Source organism: Oryctolagus cuniculus, chromosome 6, assembly GCF_051225735.1.
Source record: "Oryctolagus cuniculus isolate XC-2025 breed Fujian yellow rabbit chromosome 6, ASM5122573v1, whole genome shotgun sequence".
In the NCBI taxonomy this organism is placed as follows: Eukaryota; Metazoa; Chordata; class Mammalia; order Lagomorpha; family Leporidae; genus Oryctolagus; species Oryctolagus cuniculus.
Genome location: NC_142872.1, coordinates 87,533,837 through 87,556,444, shown reverse-complemented (window position 1 = coordinate 87,556,444; position 22,608 = coordinate 87,533,837). Strand labels below are relative to the sequence as shown.

At 40.7% G+C, this 22,608-nt stretch overlaps 1 protein-coding gene across 27 annotated transcripts in view; it reads left to right on the top strand.

Moving 5' to 3' along the window:
- ASPH (aspartate beta-hydroxylase) overlaps positions 1–22,608 on the top strand; it is a 240,199-nt gene that overhangs the window by 167,648 nt on the left and 49,943 nt on the right. For all 27 annotated transcript variants that reach the window (XR_016235683.1, XR_011389110.2, XM_089335288.1 and 24 more), the window contains 5 exons: positions 3,490–3,640; positions 8,002–8,138; positions 13,354–13,452; positions 15,546–15,635; positions 21,259–21,396. Coding sequence is in view for 25 of the 27 variants with exons in the window: in XM_089335288.1 (XP_089191414.1) it covers positions 3,490–3,640; positions 8,002–8,138; positions 13,354–13,452; positions 15,546–15,635; positions 21,259–21,396 (615 nt within the window). In the remaining 2 variants the exon portion in view is untranslated. The remainder of the gene's footprint in view (positions 1–3,489; positions 3,641–8,001; positions 8,139–13,353; positions 13,453–15,545; positions 15,636–21,258; positions 21,397–22,608) is intronic.

The window sequence follows — 22,608 nt, the reverse complement described above, 5'->3', positions numbered from 1 at the left end:
AGGAAAAGCTGGCAACATCCCTTTCTAGACCGTCTGTGTATGACATATAGCAACTAACACATCTGTAGATAAAGCAAGTATACTTTCTTCTAAATTCAAGGTGGCAGCCACTTGAGATTGACATGCTCAATTCTTCCTATTCCCCCAATAAAATGAAAATTCTGTCAATTAAATTTTACAAAATTAAGTTGGTGAAAAATTAATACAAAAAAGTGCCTCTTATCCATAATGTGGACCAGATGTGCTGGACAGCAACCATGAGTTTTTTTTTTTTTTTTTAAGATTTATTTTATTTAGTTGAAAGAGTTACAGAGAGGCAGAGGCAGAGGCAGAGAGCGTGAGAGAGAGCTCTTCCATGTGCTGGTTCACTCCCCAAATGGCCACAATGGTCAGAGCTGAGCCAATCTGTAATCAGGAACCAGGAGCTTCCTCCAGGTCTCCCACGTGGGTACAGGGGCCCACCTTCTGCTGCTTTCCCAGGCGCATTAGCAGGGAGCTGGATCAGAAGTGAAGCAGCTGGGACTTTAACCAGTACCCATATGAGATGCCAGTGCTTCAACCCCCTGCACCACAACACCAGCCCACAAGCAGCCATGAGTTTTACAACCTTATTTGCTCAGTGCTCTAAGATCGCTTAAATGCTCTGAAATAAGAGGGACTGTGTTTGCTACCAAAAGGTCATGCCTATTCAAATAACTCATGTGTTCTGAAACTAGTATTAAATCACTTAATTAAGGACAGCATATTAACTAAAATGGTTTGTGCAAATGCTAATTTAATTATGGAAAAAAATTTTGTTCCTTGGAATTTTTCTTTGTATGTGATCTTAATTGTGGGTACTGAAGTCTAAATAAGTGCAGTACTTCTGAAGCATTTTGCTTGTTGTGTTTATATCTTATTTTACCATAGGAATTTGATGTTGAGGCCTTGGGCAATATTTTTTATTTCCAAACTATTATGCTACAAAGTAGCATAAAATGAAATTTAAGCACGGCAAATTAAATTTTAATAAAGTAATTTAAAAGAAACTTTAGATTCATAGGAGTTTTAAAAATAAAAATAGAACAAAAGTTTTACTTTATAGGGAGGGATAAATAAGCCTTTTCAGTCTTTGCTAGCAGATTAAAAATTATTTTGGAATATCCTGACAAATTTTCAAAATTCAGCAGCAAATATAAATTATAAATATATAAATTATATATAAAAATTATGGTGTCTATCCTTTCTACAGTGGCAATAATATTGTCTTATTCTTTGGCTCACTGTAAAAATCAATTTTGACCAAGTTCTGTGAGCATTAGACACAAAATCTTGAATTATAAACTTGCTTCACTTTATTATTGTTCACAAACCATTAATGCCTTTGAGCAGAAAATGACACATCCCTAGGATGGTTGGGTGGGTGAATTAGTTAGAGTCAACAAAAGGCTTGGCGATGTTAACGTCCTGTAACAAATGTTCAGTTGCAGCCCAGCTTGCTTTATCTGCACATGCTAAGCTGATAAAAATCAGTCTGTACAGCTTTCATTTTCAAAGCAAGTGCCTATCAGTTTCATTCAAGAAATTTTAAAGGATCATGTGCCTTTTTACTACTGATATTTCCCCAGTTCTCAGAGTTGTAAAAGGTTTATACTTCATTAAAACACAGGACCCTAGGGCCCTGGAAGGAAACAATGCATACAGATCACAAACCTTTCTCTCTTTTCAGATTGACTTGAAAGTTCCTTATCCCTGTCTCTATGAAGAATTATTTTGGGAGAAATTTGCCCTTCTACTAACCTTGTAGAGACCTCCATTCCCAGGATCTATTTGGTAGCTTTTTTAGGTTCCAAAATGAAGAGGCCATACTTCATGGGCTCCAAAGGACTCTCTCAGCTCTAGCTCTTGGTTTCTATTAGGTCATCTACCAGTGGTAGTCCTTACGAGTTAACTCACCAAAGCTAACCTCACAAGAAACCGGTGCCTAAACAGAAAAGCTTGGGGGGGGGGGGTGCGAGTGTTGTACCATAGTGAGTTAAGCTGCCACTTGCAGCACTGGCATTCCACGTCCAAGTGTGTGAGTCCCAGCTGCTCCCCCTCCAATCCAGCTCCTTGATAGTGCACCTGGGAAAGCAATGGAAGATAGGCTTGGGTCCCTGCCATCCACATGGGAGACCCAGTTGGAGGTCCAGGGTCCAAGTTTCAGCCTGGACCAGCCCTGGCTGTTGCGGCTGTTTGTAGAGTTAACAGTGGATGATAGATCACATTCTCTCTGTCACTTCTCTCTGTGTGACTCTGCCTTTCAAATAAACAACTAAATCTCTCTTTTTTTATTTATTTGAAAGGCAGAGTCACAGAAAGGGAGAAAAAGAGAGAAAGATCTTCCATCCTCTGGTTCGTTCCCCAAATGGCTGCAACAACCAGAGCTAGACATACCCAAAGCCAGGAGCCAGGAGCTTCCTCCAGGTCTCCCACATGGGTGTAGGGGCCCAAGGACCAGGGCCATCTTTTGCTGCTTTCCCAGACACATTAGCAGGGAGCTGGGTTGGAAGTAGGGCAACTGAGACTGGAACTGGCAACCATATGGGATACTGGTACTGCAGGCAGTGACTTTATCTGCTATGCCACAGTGTTGGCCCCCCAAAAATAAATAAATCTTTAAAAAAAAAGGAAAAAGCTAGTCTATGAATGTCCAATGACAGTGGAATGACAAATATGGATCATTGGCATTAGATTCTCTCTTCTAGTAGATACGTCTTTTGTGGAGACAATTCACAGACTGAAAAAAAGTGGATGGTCTGAAACATATTTCCATCAAGAAGATGAATTTCCTAATCTTAGAGATTTTTGCCCTACTCGTTTTCCTTTCTCATTCATTTGTCCATTACAATCAGTACTTCTTCAATTCCTACCCTTCATCATCTTGGGAAACTTATTGTAACTGGTACATACTGATTAGGATGGGTTATTTCACTGATGTATTATTTTCTGAAAACCTTCCAGATAAGATGTCTCATTTTACCAATTTATGCTGTTTCTTGCTAGTTTCTGCCTTTGGTTGGGTAAAGGATGGATTGTTTTACAAATCCTAAAATTTTGGAGTTACGCTTATTTTGTAGACATCTGTATGTTGAGTACAGCACTTTATTTTAGCAAGGTAAACATGTTTAAATACTCTGAGATAAAGATTTATACATGCTACTCTTAGCATCTAACTGGTATCGTTTTTCCTTAAGTGGTAATCTTTAAGTTGTAATTGATTAAATCTCAAGAGCTATAGATTTTATGATTTTATGATGCTCTTTCTGTGGCTCAGTAGCTAGATTTTCTGCATATTGTTAAAATAGCATATTATTTTGCTTTTGTTTGTTTCATCTTGATAAGGAGAAAAGTTTCATCTATCTTGAATTTCTCTTAAAGCATGTCTGAAAGTTGCCTTTTGTGAATATTTTGGGTAATTGAAAACCTAACTGGTCATGGACATTGATCCGGTCTGGGGACTTCCTCTAGTGTGAAGATGATTTGGCTGAGAAAAGGAGAAGCAATGAGGTGCTTCGTGGGGCCATTGAAACCTATCAAGAGGTGGCCAACCTGCCCAATGTCCCCACAGACCTCCTGAAGCTGACTTTGAAGCGGCGATCAGAGAGACAGCAGTTTCTTGGTAAGATGCGGTAACAGTTAATTGACAAATGCAGGCTTTTGTGTTGAAGAACATGAAGGCCATAAGCAGGTGTTCTCGACTTAAAATAGTGTTCTGTCCCGATAAACCCATTGTAAATCGAGAATGCATTGACTGCACCTAAGCTACTGATGATTACAGCTTAGGCATACAGCCTGGGTGCTCCCCTCGTGATGGCGGGGCTGACTGTAAGCTGAACTCACTGCTGCTACTCAGCGTCTCTAGGGAGAACAGAATCACACCACACTACCAAGGGAAGCTTCAAAAATCAAAGCTCCAAGTGGTTTCTACTGAATGCGTATGACTTTTGCATTGTCCAAGGTGGAAAAATTCTAAGCCCAACCCTCAAATATTAAAAAACTTCAGTATTACTCTTAGAAGAGTTCGGTTACATGGGAGAAACCTGAGTTTTACAAGTAATTTATCTGACCCTGTCTTAGACTGAGCAGCTCTAAAACTGAAATCCTAGCTTTAATAATTGTGAAGATGTGGAAGATATTATACCACCTTCCCTCCACCACTTTTAAGGTAAGGCATGTAAAATGCTGAGAGCTTGGGTGTTTTGCCTAAGGAACCAAAACTAATAAATGAAGATCTAGAATCAAAAGTTCTTTTTGTGATGCCAGATTCTTCACTTTCTTTACCATAACCAGCTGACTCATAGAGATTGAAATTATCAAAGGATGAATTTTAATAGAGGAATGTTAGCCATTTCAGGCACTCCAAAAATTTTACTTGTCAGATTTGACCCTTTGCCAAGGAAAATGAGAGGAAAAAAATTTTTAATGGTAAATTTGAAAATGTTTTGGAGGCCGGCGCCGCGGCTCACTAGGCTAATCCTCCGCCTAGCGGCGCCGGCACACCAGGTTCTAGTCCCGGTCGGGGCGCCGGATTCTGTCCCGGTTGCCCCTCTTCCAGGCCTGCCCTCTGCTGTGGCCAGGGAGTGCAGTGGAGGATGGCCCAGGTGCTTGGGCCCTGCACCCCATGGGAGACCAGGAAAAGCACCTGGCTCCTGGCTCCTGCCATCGGATCAGCGCGGTGCGCCGGCCGCATCGCGCTGGCCGCGGCGGCCATTGGAGGGTGAACCAATGGCAAAGGAAGACCTTTCTCTCTGTCTCTCTCTCTCTCACTGTCCACTCTGCCTGTCAAAAAAAAAAAAAAATGAAAATGTTTTGGAAAGAATAGCATATTGCATGCTCTCAAATAACCCAGGTTTCCAGTGCCAAAGGCAAGGAAAACACTTCATTTTTTAAGGTTTATTTTACTTACTTATTTGAAAGGCAGAGTTACAGAGACAGAAAAGGAGAGACACACACAGAGAGAGAGAGAGAGAGAGATCTTCAATCTGCTGGTTCACTGTGCAAATGGCTGCAACTGGATCAGCAACCAAATGGGATACCAGCACTGCAGGCCATTGCTTAACCTGCTGTGCCACTGCACTGGCCCCATAACTCACGTTTTTTTAACCGGGCTTGTAATTCTATCCCTATTAATAGGAGGATCTAAGCTACATGCCACTGCTGCGGTGGGGGCTCAGCCAGCTGCTGGGTCACATGGTTGGGTGATTGCTGTCACTTAGGAGGGACTCATCTCAGAAGTAAACAGGCCAAGTTGGCTTTTTGATCAGTTTTCCAAGGATAGCAGAAAGGATAGTTGTGTCACCTCTGTAGATGATCAAAATCTGTGATAGCAGTAGAATTCGAGTGATGATTACATGGCATAAGAGATGATGGATAAGACGTGGGTTCATAAGGGCCAGCAGGGGAAGGGAGACATGTAGCACATAGGACGGCACAGGCAGAGCTGGACCCGGGAGGCGCTCACCTTGGGTGCACAGTCAGAATTTCTGAGTTTGCCTTTTACCTCCACCACCAGAATGGCCCTGCTTACACTGCTTCCTAATCCTGTTTTTTTTTTTTTTTTAAGGTAGCCAATTTCTTATTTTATGTATATAAGAATTCATTTGTTTATTTGAGAGGTAGAGTTACGAACAGTGAGAAAGTCAGAGAGAGAGGTTTTCCATCTGAAGGTTCACTCCCCAAATGGCTGTAATGGCCAGAGGTGGACCAATCTGAAGCCAGGAGCTGGGAGCTTCTTCCAGGTCTCCCATATGGGTGCAGGGGCCCAAGCACTTGAGACATCTTCTACTGCTTTCCCAGGCCATAGCAGAGAGCTGGATCAGAAGAAGAGCAGCCAGGACTATAACCTCATCCCATATGGGATGCCACAGGTCGAGGCTTAGCCCACTATACCAAAGCACCAGACCCCCTGATTCTATTTTTAAAATAATAATGTGATTCATCAGGGATTTTTTAAACATTCATATTTATTTTCTTCAAAAGGATGCATTAAATATTTTTTTAACTTTTATTTAATGAATATAAATTTCCAAAGTACAGCTTATGGATTACAATGACTTCCCCCCCCATAACTTCCCTCCCACCCGCAACCCTCCCCTTTCCCGCTCCCTCTCCCCTTCCATTCACATCAAGAATCATTTTCAGTTCTCTTTATATACAGAAGATCATTTAGCATATATTAAGTAAAGATTTCAACAGTTTGAACCCACATAGAAACACAAAGTGAAAAATACTGTTTGAGTACTAGTTATGGCATTAAATCACAATGTACAGCACCTTAAGGACAGAGATCCTACATGAGGAGTAAGTGCACAGTGACTCCTGTTGTTGACTTAACAAATTGACATTCTTGTTTATGGCATCAGTAATCACCCTAGGCTCTTGTCTTGAGTTGCCAAGGCTATGGAATTTTTCATGACCTCAAATTTTGTACCCATTGCCTCACTGTATTCCCAGCCTTAGGAAGAAGACTGCTTAGGAAGAAATCGATGACTGACCTTTAGTGTTTAAATACAATCTCTTCCTCTACATGAGAATGAGGCCAGTTCACTTGAGGAGGCTCGAAAGCAATTGCAAGCAAAAGATTTTCATGAGAATGGCCAGGTGGTGAAGTTTGCTCATGGGGGAACAGGGTTCCAGGAGGCAGAGTGGAAGGGATGGGGACCAGAGGCTGTAGGAGGCATTGACACCTGCACTTGGTCAATAGGAGAGGTTTTGAAGCAGAAGAAAAGTGTAGGCCTAGGTGGGCAGATAGGGGCAAGAAATGGTGCAGAAAGGTAGACACAGATTTGTTTCTGAAGGAGTGGCTGGCTCAGCAAGCCCATCCCAAGTTCGGAATGGAACACTATTGGTCAGTTACAGGTACAGAGCATAGGACACATTGGTGATGCTTTATGCTACTTTTTCCGTGTAGTATAGTACTGCATTAGTTTGTTAATAGCCCTACCACTCCTAAGCTGACATTCAGTTTGTGAGCAACCAAGTCCTTTGGTAAATAGTTTTCTGCATGTATACTAGCCACATTTTGTACATTTTATCTTAGGATAAGTGTGGCAAGGAGTCATAACAGCCCCCCAAATTTTAAATTTCCATCAGACAGCCTTAAAAATCAGTTGAAGCTAGGATTTTCGTGATTCATGTAGTGCACAGTATCCTGACGTCCACCAGAGGGTCCCATAATACTGGATGATGAATCCTTTGCTTTCTGACTGGGTCCTTACTTAGAGATGAATTCACTCGCTTTTTTTTTTTTTAAGTTTTTATTTTGTTTATCAGAAAGAGAGAGAGAGAGAGCGAGCATGCTTGCCCCTGTCTGGTGGTCACTCCCCAAATGAAAGCTGAGAGGAACAGCCAGGAACAACCCAGGTCTCCCACACGAGTGGCAGGAGCCCAATCACTTGAGCCATCATCACTACCTCTCCCAGGCTCTGCATTAGCAGGAAACTGAGGTCAGGAAAGAGAATCAGATATCAAACCCAGGCACTCTAACATAGACCTCAGACTTCTTAACCGATAGGCCAAACACCCACTCAGAGATGGAGAGGGTGTTGGCCGTGCAGTACTTTCCTGTGCACCTCAGTGCCTTTTCAAGTTTTATGCAGGGCACTGGACCTTGAAATCAGACTTTATATGGTCTACCCTCAATTCTTAATTCTCAAATAAATAAACCAAAAGTATCAACAAAGTATTTGTATAAGGATTTGGTAACTAAACATTTCTTAATAGAGAATTTAATATAGGAAGATAAACTGATGACTTTAGAAAACAGCATCTTTAAAATTTTATAGTCAATATTATATTCAGCATTTAATTATAACAGTTGTTGCTACCATTGCAACTACACCATGAAATTGCTCTTGGTACTTAATATGTAAATTCAGGTGTAAGCTAGCTTTCAGATTCTGTTGAATACTATTCCCAAAACAAAGCATACATAGTTATTTTTATTGCTGTTGGATTTTCTTTTACCTTCCCCTACATTAGGTCACATGAGAGGTTCCCTGCTCACCCTACAGAGGTTAGTTCAGCTATTTCCCAATGACACTTCCTTGAAGAATGACCTTGGAGTGGGATACCTCTTGATAGGAGATAATGACAATGCCAAGAAGGTTTATGAAGAGGTAAGCATCAGTCTGTTCATTGTCAAATGATCTTGCCCATTATGATCTAATGCTACTTGTAAAATACATTTATTATGTCCAATCTCTCATTCTGTTTTCTTTGTTATTATTTTTTAAAGATTTAATTATTCGGGGCCGGCGCTGCGGCCCAATAGGCTAATCCTCAGCCTTCGCCGCCAGCACCCCAGGTTCTAGTCCCGGTTGGGGTGCCGGATTCTGTTCCGGTTGCTCCTCTTCCAGTCCAGCTCTCTGCTGTGGCCCAAGAAGACAGTGGAGGATGGCCCAAGTGCTTGGGCCCTGTACCTGCATGGGAGACCAGGAGGAAACACCTGGCTCCTGGCTTCAGATTGGCACAGCGTGCCGGCAGTAGCAGCCACCTGGGGGGTGAACCAACGGAAAAAAGGAAGACCTTTCTCTCTGTCTCTCTCTCTCTCACTGTCTAACTCTGCCTGTCAATAAATAAATAAGTAAATAAAGATTTAATTATTTGTTTATTTAAAAGGCAGAGTGACAGAGAAAGAGGGAGAGACAGAGGAATAGAGATCTTCCATCCGCTAGTTCAGTCCCCAAATGCCCACTGCCCACAACAGCTGGGGCTGGGCCAAGCTGAAACCAGAAGGCTGCAACTCTGTCCAGGTTTCCTGTGTGGGTGGCAGAGGCCCATACACTTGAGCCATCATTTGCCAGCTACCAGAGTGTGTTAGCAGGGAGCTGGATCTGAACAAACCAGTTAGTCCAATATGGGATGCAGGTGCCTTAAGTTGCGGCATAATCTGCTGTTACACAATGTTCAACTCTCATTTTCTTTATTTTAAATTAAGTAGCATGTCAGTATTATTATAGTTGACATAGTCTAAACTTTGTTTTTATGTTGCTTTTTTTGATCATCAGATTGTGTTTTAGTTAGTATTTTGTCTATTTTTAAAACTTTGTATTTATCATTCCATAAACATTCCTTCTAAAAAATATTTTTTATGATAGAAGGAACTCGAGTTCCTATGAATGTTAAAAAAAAGACACTTTTTTTTTTCACAAGAAATCCATTCTGGAGACTACAGAAAATGAGTCTTTAAGGCATACGGAATAAGTTACTCCCTTTTCAGGACATGAGCTCTTCGATCCTCTTGCAAGGCTCTGTCGCAGGGTTTCTCCCTTATTATGAATGTTTTAATAGGTAACTACCAAGTTCCTGGGAACTCTAAAATCTGCAGAACTGTTGATGGAATTCAGTTGGTGCAGAAGGAACAGGATACCCGGTGAACTCTGAAGTTTAGGAAAGTTGGTGCCTTTGTAAAAAATGATGAACACATTTACTCATCATTCTTTCATTGAGGCCTGTTGATCAATGGTTTTCAAGCTGATTAAGTTTGCATCACTGTACTGTACTTCAATGATAGCCAACGTGATTTAAAATGCCATAAAGTAGGCCGGCGCCGCGGCTCAATAGGCTAATCCTCCGCCTGCGGCGCCGGCACACCGGGTTCTAGTCCCGGTCGGGGCGCCGGATTCTGTCCCGGTTGCCCCTCTTCCAGGCCAGCTCTCTGATGTGGCCCGGGAGTACAGTGGAGGATGGCCCAAGTGCTTGGGCCCTGCACCCCATGGGAGACCAGGAGAAGCACCTGGCTCCTGGCTTCGGATCAGCGCGGTGTGCCGGCCGCAGCGCGCCAGCCATGGCGGCCATTGGAGGGTGAACCAATGGAAAAGGAAGACCTTTCTCTCTGTCTCTCTCTCTCATTATCCACTCTGCCTGTCAAAAAAAAAAAAAAAAAAAAAAAAAAAGCCATAAAGTATGGCGCTTTTGTGTTTAGACCAGGGACGGTGTCCACTCAATGTGCTGCTTTTCTGTTTATTGCTCTTGATGCTTAATTGACAGTCTCCGAATTTCAGAGCGGTTGTCTTTGTACAGTTGCCATGTTTTTATATTTTGTGAGAGAGCAGGCATCAGGCCTTTGCTTTTTTATGACACTGCTAATATCTCCTCAAGTGGCTTGAGCCTACAACATTTAAAACGTGTACCATCTGCTAAAGACTTGTTCAAGGTCATAATTGAATTCTATGTAACGCTGCATTTGCTAATGGCCAAAACATACTCAGTGCCCTGCCTTGCAGAGTTTGGTGTATCTCAGTGATTGAAGACCTTTTGAATGTAAGCTAAGCAGACGTACCCATTATTCCATCACTGTCAGAGGCAACAAAGATAGAACCATACAGTTCCTTCCTTGCTTGCCGCTTCCCTCTTTCCTTCAGTCTCTCCCCGCCTCCCTCTCTCTCCCCATCTCTTTGTCTCTCCCTTCCTTCCATCTAGAAAGCACCATCAAGTGATGACTGGGCACCAAGCACATCTGAGTTGGAGCAGGATCTGAAAGCCTACTAGTTTCTCTAACCTACTGTGGGCTTGTCTTTCCTTCCGCCTTTTAAATCCTTCCTTCATCTTTTTTAGCTGATGCTGAATCTCTGCTCTGTGAAGCATTTTACCTTGCCTTGGAAAATCAAACTTACCTGCTGTTGTTTAATACATTTCAAATCATAATCTCATCTGAATAAGCACAATAGGGTGGAGCGAGTCTAAAATATGGCCACATTACACAGCTGAGTGCATTTCTTTTTAAAGAAGCATTCATCAACTGAAAATGTGTGTGGGATTTGCCTCCTTCCCCCCTTCTAAGTTAATAAGCTGTATCTAATGGATTCTCTTGCCTTAACCAAAGTTCAGCCTGCTATGTTTATGTCTCTATCAAAGATCATTTTCATAAAACCAATATTGTATTTTTATATTTTTATGTTGATTTTTATTCTTGAGGAAATTTGTAAAAATCACAGTTTCCTTTCTGGGTTTTTGCTGCTTTTAGTTTCAACAAAGAGATGGGCTTTCAATGGGTTTGACATCAGTTTTTCACATCATTACCTGTTGGAGGCTTCTCCTTCTGACTTACCAACACTGCCAGGTAGTTACCCAAGCTACCCATGGTTGAAATTTGGGCATTATTAATGATTCTTACCCCCCTACACACACACAATGTGCCTCTATCCACCAAGTCAAAATGTATTTGTTAAAATCATGCATTCCAGCCGGCGCCGCGGCTCACTAGGCTAATCCTCCGCCTAGCGGTGCTGGCACACCGGGTTCTAATCCTGGTCAGGGTGCCGGATTCTGTCCCGGTTGCCCCTTTGCCCCTCTTCCAGGCCAGCCCTCTGCTGTGGCCAGGGAGTGCAGTGGAGGATGGCCCAGGTGCTTGGGCCCTGCACCCCATGGGAGACCAGGAAAAGCACCTGGCTCCTGGCTCCTGCCATCGGGTCAGCGCGGTGCGCCGGCCGCAGCGCGCCAGCCGCGGCGGCCATTGGAGGGTGAACCAACGGCAAGGGAAGACCTTTCTCTCTGTCTCTGTCTCTCACTGTCCACTCTGCCTGTCAAAAAAAAAAAAAAATCATGCATTCCAGCTCTGGACATAATTGTTAATGAATAAGTCACAGATCTAGTATAAAATAACCAATTTCTTAGCATTTTAGCTTCTGAAAGTCTTTCAAATCCCCTCCATTTTTAATCTGAGCTGTCATCATCTCTTGCTTGAACTTGCCTGGGCTAAAACCAAATCTGACCATCTCCCTTGTCTTCAGTTCTCCAGGGTTCCCATTATGGACTGCAAACATGTGTAATTTAGTACCCTCCCAGTTAAAAATATTCAGGCAAATACATTTGATACATTTATATATTTATATATCGTGTATATATATATATGTACATGCATAGTAATATAAGATATAAAAGGTAAACATCTTTAAGTTTTAAGATGAAATGAAATACTTTAACTATGTTTTAAAATTTTAACTACCAAAGCTTTTTCACTGTCCCTGAAACATTAATATTTAACAACATCCATGTGCAATGCTATTTATGACTGTCATATACAATCATCCCCCTTTATCCACAGGGAATTGTTCCAAGACATTCAGTGGATGCCTAAAACTGCAGATGGACCTGAATCCCTTTCATGCATTACATTGCAGTGACATTTTTGGGTCTTTATTGAGTAAAGTAAGAGTTACATGAACACAAATACTGTGAAACCACAACAGTCAACCTGATAACTGAGAAGAGCACTCAGTGACTAACAGGCCGGTGGGGTGTACAGTGTGAATACCCTGGACAAAAGGATGTTTCCAGTCCTAGATGGATGGAACAAACTGACATGAGATTTCATCTCACCACTCAGACACATTCAGTTGAATATCTAAGGATTGTTTATTTCTAGAGTTGTCTATTTTGTATTTTTTTTATCATAGTTTGCCATGGAAAGTGAAACTGCAGATAAAGGAAGACTATAGCTCACTGCTAATATTTAATGCAGAGGTATTTTGCATAATTTATTCTTAAATCATAATAAGCACATATAATAATAAATATGATATGGTTTTATTTACCTGTCTTTTATCACTAAAGTTTGGATTTGGTCACCTCTTTATCTTCAGTACTTTCTAAAAAATTTTTATTTAAGGTATACAAATTTCATGTATTTTATTTAAGGTATACAAATTTCATGTATTTAATATATACAGATTTAGGAACATAGTGATTCTTCCCATGAAATCCTCTCTCCCACCCACACACCCTTCTTCCCCCTCTCTCTCCTATTCCCACTCTTAATTTTTACAAAGATCTATTTGCAGTTTACTTTATACTCATAAGATTAACCTTACAGTGGGTAAAGAGTTCAACAAATAGCATGAAGAAAAAATACTGAGCACTCAAGACATTTTCGCAGAATGATAGATCAAGTGCAAGTCTAAATTTTCTCCTAGTAAAACATTGTGCAAAGCATGTATATAAAGCAATGTTTATTATTTTATTATTATTATTTATCAGAGTTGTCTTCAAGTATAACAAATTTAAAGCAATGTTCCCTATTCAATAAAAGAAGTGTGAAAGCCATATCAATCGACAGATATTTTACTGACATGCATTGTTGAAGCCGTGCCTAGTGCTTATTGCCTGTTCCCTCGTTTCTTCATTTTTGGAGAACCAGGGTGTAATTTGGTTGAGGGTAAAGGGAGCCATTTTAGACCTAATGATATTGCAATGAAACAAAGTACCATAGTGTTACAAGTTGTGACATCATAATCCAACCCACGCACAGCAAGACTAATTATAATTTGCCTTAACAGTGACTTGTAGAATTTATAGAATATCACAATAGCATTTTGTTCTCTTTGAATTCAGGTTCTAAGCGTGACACCTAATGACGGCTTTGCAAAAGTGCATTATGGCTTTATCCTGAAGACGCAGAACAAGATTGCTGAGAGCATTCCCTATTTGAAGGTGACTGTCACTGCTCGTCCTCTCTTTCCATCTTATGATGCTGTTCAGCCCTTTGCACACTCTTGATTGTGCTTTGTGGATTGACCAGCATGCACTGCTGAGTCTTTTCATCGTCAAAATACACACCTCTAACCATGTAATTCACAGGCAGCGGGGACCTTCACTATAATCAAGCATCAGATACAGAAATACCAACCATGTGAACAGGCGCTATTGGGAAAAGACCTTAGGACAAAATTACTAAAACTGAAGCTTTTACAGTTATTCAAAATAACAAAAAGTACTAATATAACAATGTAAAATATAGACCATTGAATCTATTATGAACAGGGCTTGTGGCTTCCTACACGAGGTGAGACAATGAATGCAGATTCAGTGGGTCAACCCCCAAGAGCCTATCCAATAATTCAAAATATTCAAATTGAAATATGTTGAGGTTTTTTATGTCATGTATCTAATTGAATCTTTGTGCAGAATCCCATTTGGTCTAATTCAGGGATGTCCAGTAGAATTTTCTGCCATGGTGAAAACATTCCTTATCTGTATTCTCCAGTGGTAGAGCCACTAGTCCTAGTGGCCACTGAGCACCAGTGGCTGGTGTGAGTGAGGAAGCACATATTTTATTTGATTTTGTTTCATTTTATTTTAATTAATTTTGAATGGTAACATGCAGTAAGCACTAGCATATTAGACAGGTAGCTGCTCGGGTAGCTGTGAATTGTTTTCTAAATAGCAGGATGTTCTGCTTTCTGATCTCTTTTATTTCAACATGACTTAAATCAGAGATCCCAAACATCACCCCACTGACAGCAAACAGTCTGTGTGTTTCATTTTGGCCAGCACGGGTCTATTACAAATAGTTTTGACCATTTGCTCTATTTGAGGATCTGAACATTTATATAACTGTACAAATTTCTAGTTTCTCTTGAAAGGTCAGATTTGTCCTGCATTCTGGAATACAGAGCCTTGCACAGTGGCGCCCCCTTGAGGTGGACATGTGGTCCCACAGTGGGGCCCAGCTGTCATGAGACCTCTGCAAACCGTTACATTCCTTGCCAGGGCTCTGTACATATGTGAGTTTCTCTGCTTGAAAATATTCTGCTCTGACTTAGGAGGGCCCAATAGTACTCTCTCTACTTCATAGAGGAGAGAGCGAGAACCAGGGTGAGTCATTAATAGGCAAGGACATTTGAGTGTTGGGCAGGCGGGCGGGAGCCCTGGTCACAGCTCTCCTGTCCAGAGCAGACTTTCTCCTGATCTATCATGCTGCCTGCTGCTTTCCAACATGATGCAAATAGAATGTCTTCCTAGTGAAAGGGAACAAGCTTCTTGGGCACAGGTCTCAGAGATGCAGATTTTTAGGAAGAATCCTTGACATGCAAATGCTGTTGACCTTTATTTATTTTTGCTTTTCTAAATTCATGTTTTCACAGTAATAGTTTTTCTTTTCTTTTTTTTGGGAATCATAAATTGCACTTTCATTCTTTGTGTGGGAGACGGGGGAAATCAGGTAAATGTTTTAGAATAGAAATTATTCTGTAAAAATTACATTTTTTAAAGATTTAAATTAGCTTTAAGCCTTCTGTGTGTTTTGTAAAAAAAAATCATTAAAAGGTAAGAACACATGTTTTGAGTGGAAAGAAATGTGACTTGCAGTTGGACTGCTGTCACTTCAAACATGAGCAATTAAGCAATTTGGTTCAAGAATAAAAAGCCTCAAAATGACATATGGTCAGATTTAGAGAGCAAAATAAATGTGAGAGATATTCAGCCAGAGAAATTCTTTATAACACTGAAATATAATTGCCGCCACACAGACGGTGCACTAAGTAACATGCCAATTTTCTAGAATATTCCACTATTAATTAATTAAACTTACCATTGTGACCTCCTTTTGGTTGTCCATTGTACATGTTGACTTCATTGCCAAATTTTAATACTGAGATGTGCTTTTCTGGTTCCTAGATTTCTTTATGATATCAGTGAATGAATGCATTGATAAAATACTTCAGAGAAATTACTGAAATGTAAATCAGTAAATGAAATCTGATTTTTTAATTCTTTCACAAATACTAACACAGTCCTTTCTGCAGGAAGGAATTGAATCTGGGGATCCTGGCACTGATGATGGGCGGTTTTATTTCCACCTGGGGGATGCCATGCAGCGGGTTGGGAACAAAGAGGTAAGCTGGTTGGGGTTGTGAACCTCTTATTCTCTCTAAAAGAGCGTAGAGTGGGGGGAGGGGGCATTAATTCTAGAAAGTTACAATTGGACAGACATTTTAAACGTAAACTTCTCAAGGCTGTGATTTAAACAATTTAACTGTTTAAACTGTGTTTGAAACAATCCAACAACTCTAGTTTAATCCTAAATAGAATTTTTGAGATTTGGCTGCTTTTGTTTCTTTCACAGAATCAGCTAAGCAGTCATCAGAGGACCCTCTGGTGTGTGTGTGTGTGTGTGTGTGTGTGTGTTTTAATGTATAAGCAAAGAGGTAGATATTGCCATGGAAAATTTAAATTTAAATTGTGAAATGAAGAGATGTCTCTGAAATTGTTTAAATGTTGAGAAATATTTTAAAAATTTGCCTTATTTCTTTTTTGTTTTATTTTGGGATATTAAGCTATTTTTAGAGTGAAGTCTTTGTCCAGCTGATTCCTGTGCGCACTGATCCTAATGATAAATTGTACAACCTACCTTCCAAAATATTTAACACCAGGTTTAAGATGAACACTTGCAGCTACAGTGATGATAGGTATCGACACACACACACAAAAAGGTAGTAGCTAGAACTAGTTACATATTTTCTCTGTGATTTTCACACATGTCTGAGTACAGTGTCAGCTTCAGTAAACATAACATTGGATCATTCATCATGGCATCATGTAATTTCAAAACTCTCTCATGGTATATGTGGCACCAGTGCTGGTGGCAAAGCCTGTCTTTACCCTCCTGCACCATTGCAGGCATTCCATGCTGGGCTGAACTTCAGTGGAATGAGACACTGAATCTTTGTAATCCTTGCATTCCATATGTACAGTAGAGTGACATCTAAGGAAAAGAGAGCTTCAGGTTTCTGAAATTAACAAGAACCTGGCACTCTCTAGACAATTGAGGGTTCAGAGAAGCCCCGAGATCTGTGATGGGGTACTTCTCTGCTGGAAACATGAACCAATTAAGAATAACAGAAGTTAGGATAATTAAGCATGTTTTCTTTATACATTTCTACTTGTCTGTACCTTTCCTTCCTAACCTACCCATCAGTTAACTAAAATAGAATGAGACATTGGAGGTAAAGAGAAAGAATGGAGAAAAACTAACTTGTCTTCTTTCTTTTTGATGCAAATGGTTGGTGCCTGCTTTGAATGAGAGAGATAACAGACTTGGTGACAATCTTTTACGTTGGGTAAATGTTCATGTCTTAGTTCCATAAATATAATTGTCACTAATTAATTTGTCTTTGAACATTTCAGCGTCCAGGGCAAAGACAGATAAAAGAAGTCCATGATTTATTTCACGTCTTAGATGAAAACAGCCTTTACATCAAGGGCAAAGAATTCACAACTAAACACTTGTTAAGGGCTTGGTATTTGAACCTATGGGACTATTCTACCAGCTTAATTATCATTAATATGCAAGGAACAGCACAGTTCTTGAATTTCAAAAGTTCACAAAAATTTAGCCTTCTAGGAGAACAGAAACAAGCCTGCAGAGGCCCCATTTTAGTATATTCCCAATATTAGGTGTTGAATATGAATTGATTGCTGTGCTCTGAGTTTGCGTGTTGGGAAGCAGCCACCCTTCATGTTTTAATGCATGAAGCTCTGCTCCAGCACCAGAAGAGGACAGACCCAGGAGAAGCAGAGCCAGAGCATCTGTGCTGCAGAGGCTGACAATAAAATGGATTTGGAGAACAAGTTTTTCTGACAGGTTTGTTTAGGACTGGAAGACAGAGGAACACAAACCATGATAGTCTTACAGGAGTTCAAATTCAAGTATTCCTGTTATCACTGCAACTTCCAAATCCACATTCTAGCTTGCTGGTCTCCTTCTCCAAGTCCACATTCATGTGTCTACAGCCTGTTTAGTGTTACCACATGGGTGTCACAGGGACAACTGTCTTGTCTTCCTCTACCCCATTTTCTTCCTAGGCTCATCTCTCATGCGATGATATTGCCAGCTCCCCAGAAGCAAGGTTTGAGTCAGATTTAGCTGCTCCTCCTCCTCCTTGCTCCAGGCTGATCAGAACCAGTGCTGGGGTTGCTGCTTTCTAGAGTCTTTGGTATTCACCTCCTCCTCCCTTCTGCTTAGTCAGTGCTCATTAGGGGCTGTGTCATCTGCCACCTTAAGGATGGCTATAGGAAGCTGACTGTCACTTCTTACTTGAGTCTCACTTTCTTTCAGGAAACCCTATACTCAGACATCCTGCAGAGAAAAGTAAAAGTCCTGTTTCCACACAATAATGTTTGTAATCTCCATACACAAGTTGTAGACAACAGTGCTCAGCGGAACTGTCCCCAGATCCCAGCTCCAGAAAAAACACACACCAGCTGGGCCACTTTCATTTCTGTGAAGTGGCCTGGGCTTTTCTGAGCTCGATTCTTTCCATGTACTGTGTGTGTGTGTGCATGTGTGTGTGTGTGTAAACCATATACGGCAATAGTTTGAAGAGAATAGAGATGGCATTGATTTAAAGCACACTTAAGAAGGTGGCCCAGGAATTTTTTACTATGTTAGTGTTTCTGATTAAATGGGCAATGGTAAAGAAGAAATTTTCAGAGGATTATAACTTGATCATTGATTTTCAGCAATTTTTATTATAAAGATGATGTCAATGTTAAGAAGAAAGTCATCTAGCTGCATTCATTGGATCTCCTGTAAGATTTCTGATACATAATTTTCACAGTTCTATTTCTTCTGTGAGTCAGTTGGCAAGGAAGTACAAAATTAAGGGTCCTGTTGGATGCCGAAGTACCTTGAGTGTCAGAAAAGACTTCATTGGTGGTCTTGTAAGTTATGTGACTGGCCCAGGTATCCTACTTGATGAGAGCTGAATTGTAAGACTTGCAACTGCTGAACTGGAGCTATCATGTTTGCTTTTTGATTTTTTCTCTAAGAACATTTTATTTCACTATTCTTATAATAAATCTAATCCTTAAGAATTACTGATGGCTCAAATGTTAATGAACTGTCATATTTTCAAAACATGGGTTGCAATTAATATTTTTTTACCTTAACACTGAAAGGTACAGGGAATAAAGTCATAAATGCAAAATAGTTGAATTACTTTCAAAGGATTAATGATGTTTCTTTAAAAAACAAATCAACAACAATTGGCCATTTTAATTTTCTGTCTTTCAAACTCTGGCTATAACATACATTTATTTGAAGGAAAATATGTGAGAATCATTAGCATATGTCTTCTCAATTTGAGATATTAAAAGAAAGGTAAGTAAATCAGCAATCCTTTTTTTTTTTTTTTGTGGGCTCAGAAGTCACTCTTTATTTCTTTAGATTTATTTTATTTATTTGAAAGAGTTACAGAGAGGTAGAGACAGAGAAAGAAAGGTCTTCAATTCACTGGTTCACTCCCCAAATGGCCCTAATATCTGTAGCCAGGAGCAATGAGCCTCAGGAGCCAAAGGACTTGGGCCTCTTCTACTGCTTTCCCAAGCACATTAGAAGGGGGCTGGATCGGAAGTGGAGCAGCTGGGACTTGAACCAGTGCCTATATGGGATGCCAGCACTACAGGCCAAGGTTCTAACCCACTGCGCCACAGCACTGGCCCCAACAATTGCTCTTTTTTTTTTTAAACACAAAGATAAAAGGAGAATAGAACAAGTAGTTCTGAATTCTAGTTAAAGATATTTAGCTTTTTTTTTTTTTTTTTTTTTTGACAGGCAGAGTTAGACAGTGAGAGAGAGAGACAGAAAGGTCTTCCTTTTTCCATTGGTTCACCTTCCAGGCGGCCGCTACAGTGGCGTGCTGTGGCCGTTGCACTGCGGTGATCCAAAGCCAGGAGCCAGGTGCTTCCTCCTGGTCTCCCATGCGGGTGCAGGGCCCAAGGACCTGGGCCATCCTCCACTGCACTCCCGGGCCACAGCAGAGAGCTGGACTGGAAAAGCAGCAACCGGGACAGAATCGGGCACCCCAAATGGGACTAGAACCTGGAGTGCCAGCGCCGCAGGCAGAGGATTAGCCTAGTTAGCCACAGCACTGACCAAGATATTTATCTTTTAGAAACCTCAGATTCAACATTTGAAAGTGGAGAAATTTGAGCTTATTCGAAAGATTAAGTGGGATTACGCATATTAATGGAAGTAGTAAAGTGTAAAGTGTTACTGGAATTAGAAAATGCATTGCTCTCATCCTTCATTTTTCTAACCAGAAAGAATTGGAAAGATGACTTATATAATTTTTTAATTAATATTTTTTACACTAAGGTATATCTGGACTTTTATGAGGATATGCAAGTTGATAATAATTGCTTGTTTCTCAAAATATAGTTTTGAAATCATTCTTTGAAAGTAATCATTAGATCTATCTTGTTATAATGGAGGAAATAATACTCAGTGCACTGTTCCAAATGCCTTCCGTTCTAAAGACAGTGGAGCATGCACAGGCAGGGAGCTGGCAGACAAGGCCACTGGGGAGCATCTGGGTAGGGCTGCCTCTGAGGGAGCCATCTGGGCTGGTATGCCCTGCAGACAGCTGTCCCAGAAAAGCCAGTCTTCTTGGAGACCGTGGTATCAGGTTACAGCCAACCCAGAACCCCACATGTTATTCCTTATGGCAGAAAAAACATATATAAGGAACAAAAGTTCCCATTGAAAAAAATCTACCAGTGTCTATCCCTGTCTATTACTGCCAGCTCAAAATAATATTTCCTTTCTGTCTGCTTAATTTAATGGAGAGTTTCCACTCTGTCATCCTGGGGTGACTTCCTAAATGCAGACACGTTAAGTACTTGTGAAAAGAAATCACTCTTCATGCTAGTATCCTGATTCAGTAAGTGCAAATGTCTTTGAAGAAATTACTAAAACGGAATTCCTTTCCTTTTAAAGGAAACATTGAAAAAGGACTTAAAAAGAAAGGTGAAATGTAAACATAGTCCACTTTGGTGTTCTGAAGTTATTTATCCATTCAACAGCTAAGTTCTAGACTGTGCTGGACACTGGAGGAGACCAAAATGGCTGGCACATGAATCCAGTATTGAGAGAGCTTACAGTCTAAGAGTGAATATAAAATGTGTTCATTTGCACTAATAGGTCATAATCAGAAACCCACTGAAATCATTGTGTTGTCAAAGATTTCAACAGATTTTCAAAAGATTGGAGTACCACACAGGCAAACTTTTATGTAAAAGTTAAAGTCAGTCTTCAACTTCAATGATGTAACCTACAATTTTTGCAACTTCATGATAGTGTGGAAACAACATGCATTCAGTAGTCGCCATGCTTTGAACTGTGAATTTGATCTTTTCTCAGGCTAGAGCCATGCAGTCCAATACTCTCTTGTGATGCTGGGCGGTGACAGGGAGCACATCTCCCAGTCAGCCCTAAGGCCATAAGGGGACTGACGCCCACTCCACAGTGCGCTGTGCTGCTGAGCTAGGATGTGTGATGGGTTGGGTGGAGTCAGTGCATTTTTCACATAGAATATTTTCTATGTAGAGGGAGTTAACTGGCACACAACCTACCATAAGTCAAGAAACGTGTCATGAAGTCATTTTTAGTGACTCCAAAGAGAATACCAATGTTTCGTTTAAAGCACAGTGTGACGCACAGTCTTTCTGTCCTTTCAGGCTTACAAGTGGTATGAGCTTGGGCACAAGAGAGGACACTTTGCATCTGTTTGGCAGCGCTCACTCTACAATGTGAATGGGCTGAAAGCGCAGCCCTGGTGGACCCCCAGAGAAACAGGCTACACCGAATTAGTAAAGGTGAGTGTTAGCTTAGACCTCATCCTCACCTCAACTCCGTCTAGGTCTGACTCAAAGAGACTGTCTCTGAGTGGAATGTCAGGGATTTTATTTGCAGGGACATTTGTAAACAATATTGAGAAAAGAATTTTGTCATCCCACTGACCAAAGTTTCATTTAGAAAAATGAAGAAGGGAATTTATCTGGTTTTCAAACTTTTTGGATTTTGGACCCTTTTATTAAACTAAAAAAGGCAGGTGTTTAGCCGAGCAGTTAAGACACTGGTTAAGATGCCCATCTCATACCCAAGTGCCTAGGTTGACCCCCCGCCCTGACTCCCAACTCCAACTTCATTCCAATGCAGAGACTGGGATGCAAGAGTGACGTCTCAAGTAGTTGGTTTTCTGTGTCCCACATATAAGACATGGGAAGTATTTATGGCAGATATGCAGCATGGAGAAACTACAAAATTCTAACAACTAAATACTTGTAAAAATATTGGTAGATGAAATTTGAGCTTTTAAGGTCATCTACTCTGTGATTATAATGTAGACTCATTAATAAAATGAGACTCATAATTAGCTCATATTTTCAATAATATTCTTTTCTACTCAAAAATATAAAAATGCCCTGTTTCTTCTGGTTTAGATGGGCTTCTACATTATGGCCTCAGAATTAAGTACCACTTATACAGGGTTTATAGAAGAAAAGATGTTAATGTATTGTCTTTCTTTTTTAAAAAAAATATTTATTTACTGGAAAGAGTTACACAGAGAGAGAAGGAGAGGCAGAGAGAGAGAGAGAGAGGTCTTCCATCTGCTGGTTCACTCCCCAATTGGCCACAATGGCCAGAGCTGCACTGATCTGAAGGCAGGAGCCAGGAACTTCTGGGTCTCCCACACAGGTGCAGGGGCTCAAGTACTTGGGCCATCTTTTACTGCTTTCCCAGGGCATAGCAGAGAGCTGGATTGGAAGTGAAGCAACTGGGACTCAAACAGGGACTCCATATGGAATGCTGGCACTGCAGGCGTCAGCTTTACTCACTATGCCACAGCACTGGCCCCTTTGACTTTCAAATTATTGATTTTACATGTGACAGAAGTGGGAAAGGAAGAACAAGAGTGACAGAATTTTGATATTTCTAAAATTTGGTGATGGATATAGGGAAGCTTATATTATTCTTTCTACCTTTATGTATATACTTCAAATTTTTCTTAATTTTTGCTAAAGAAT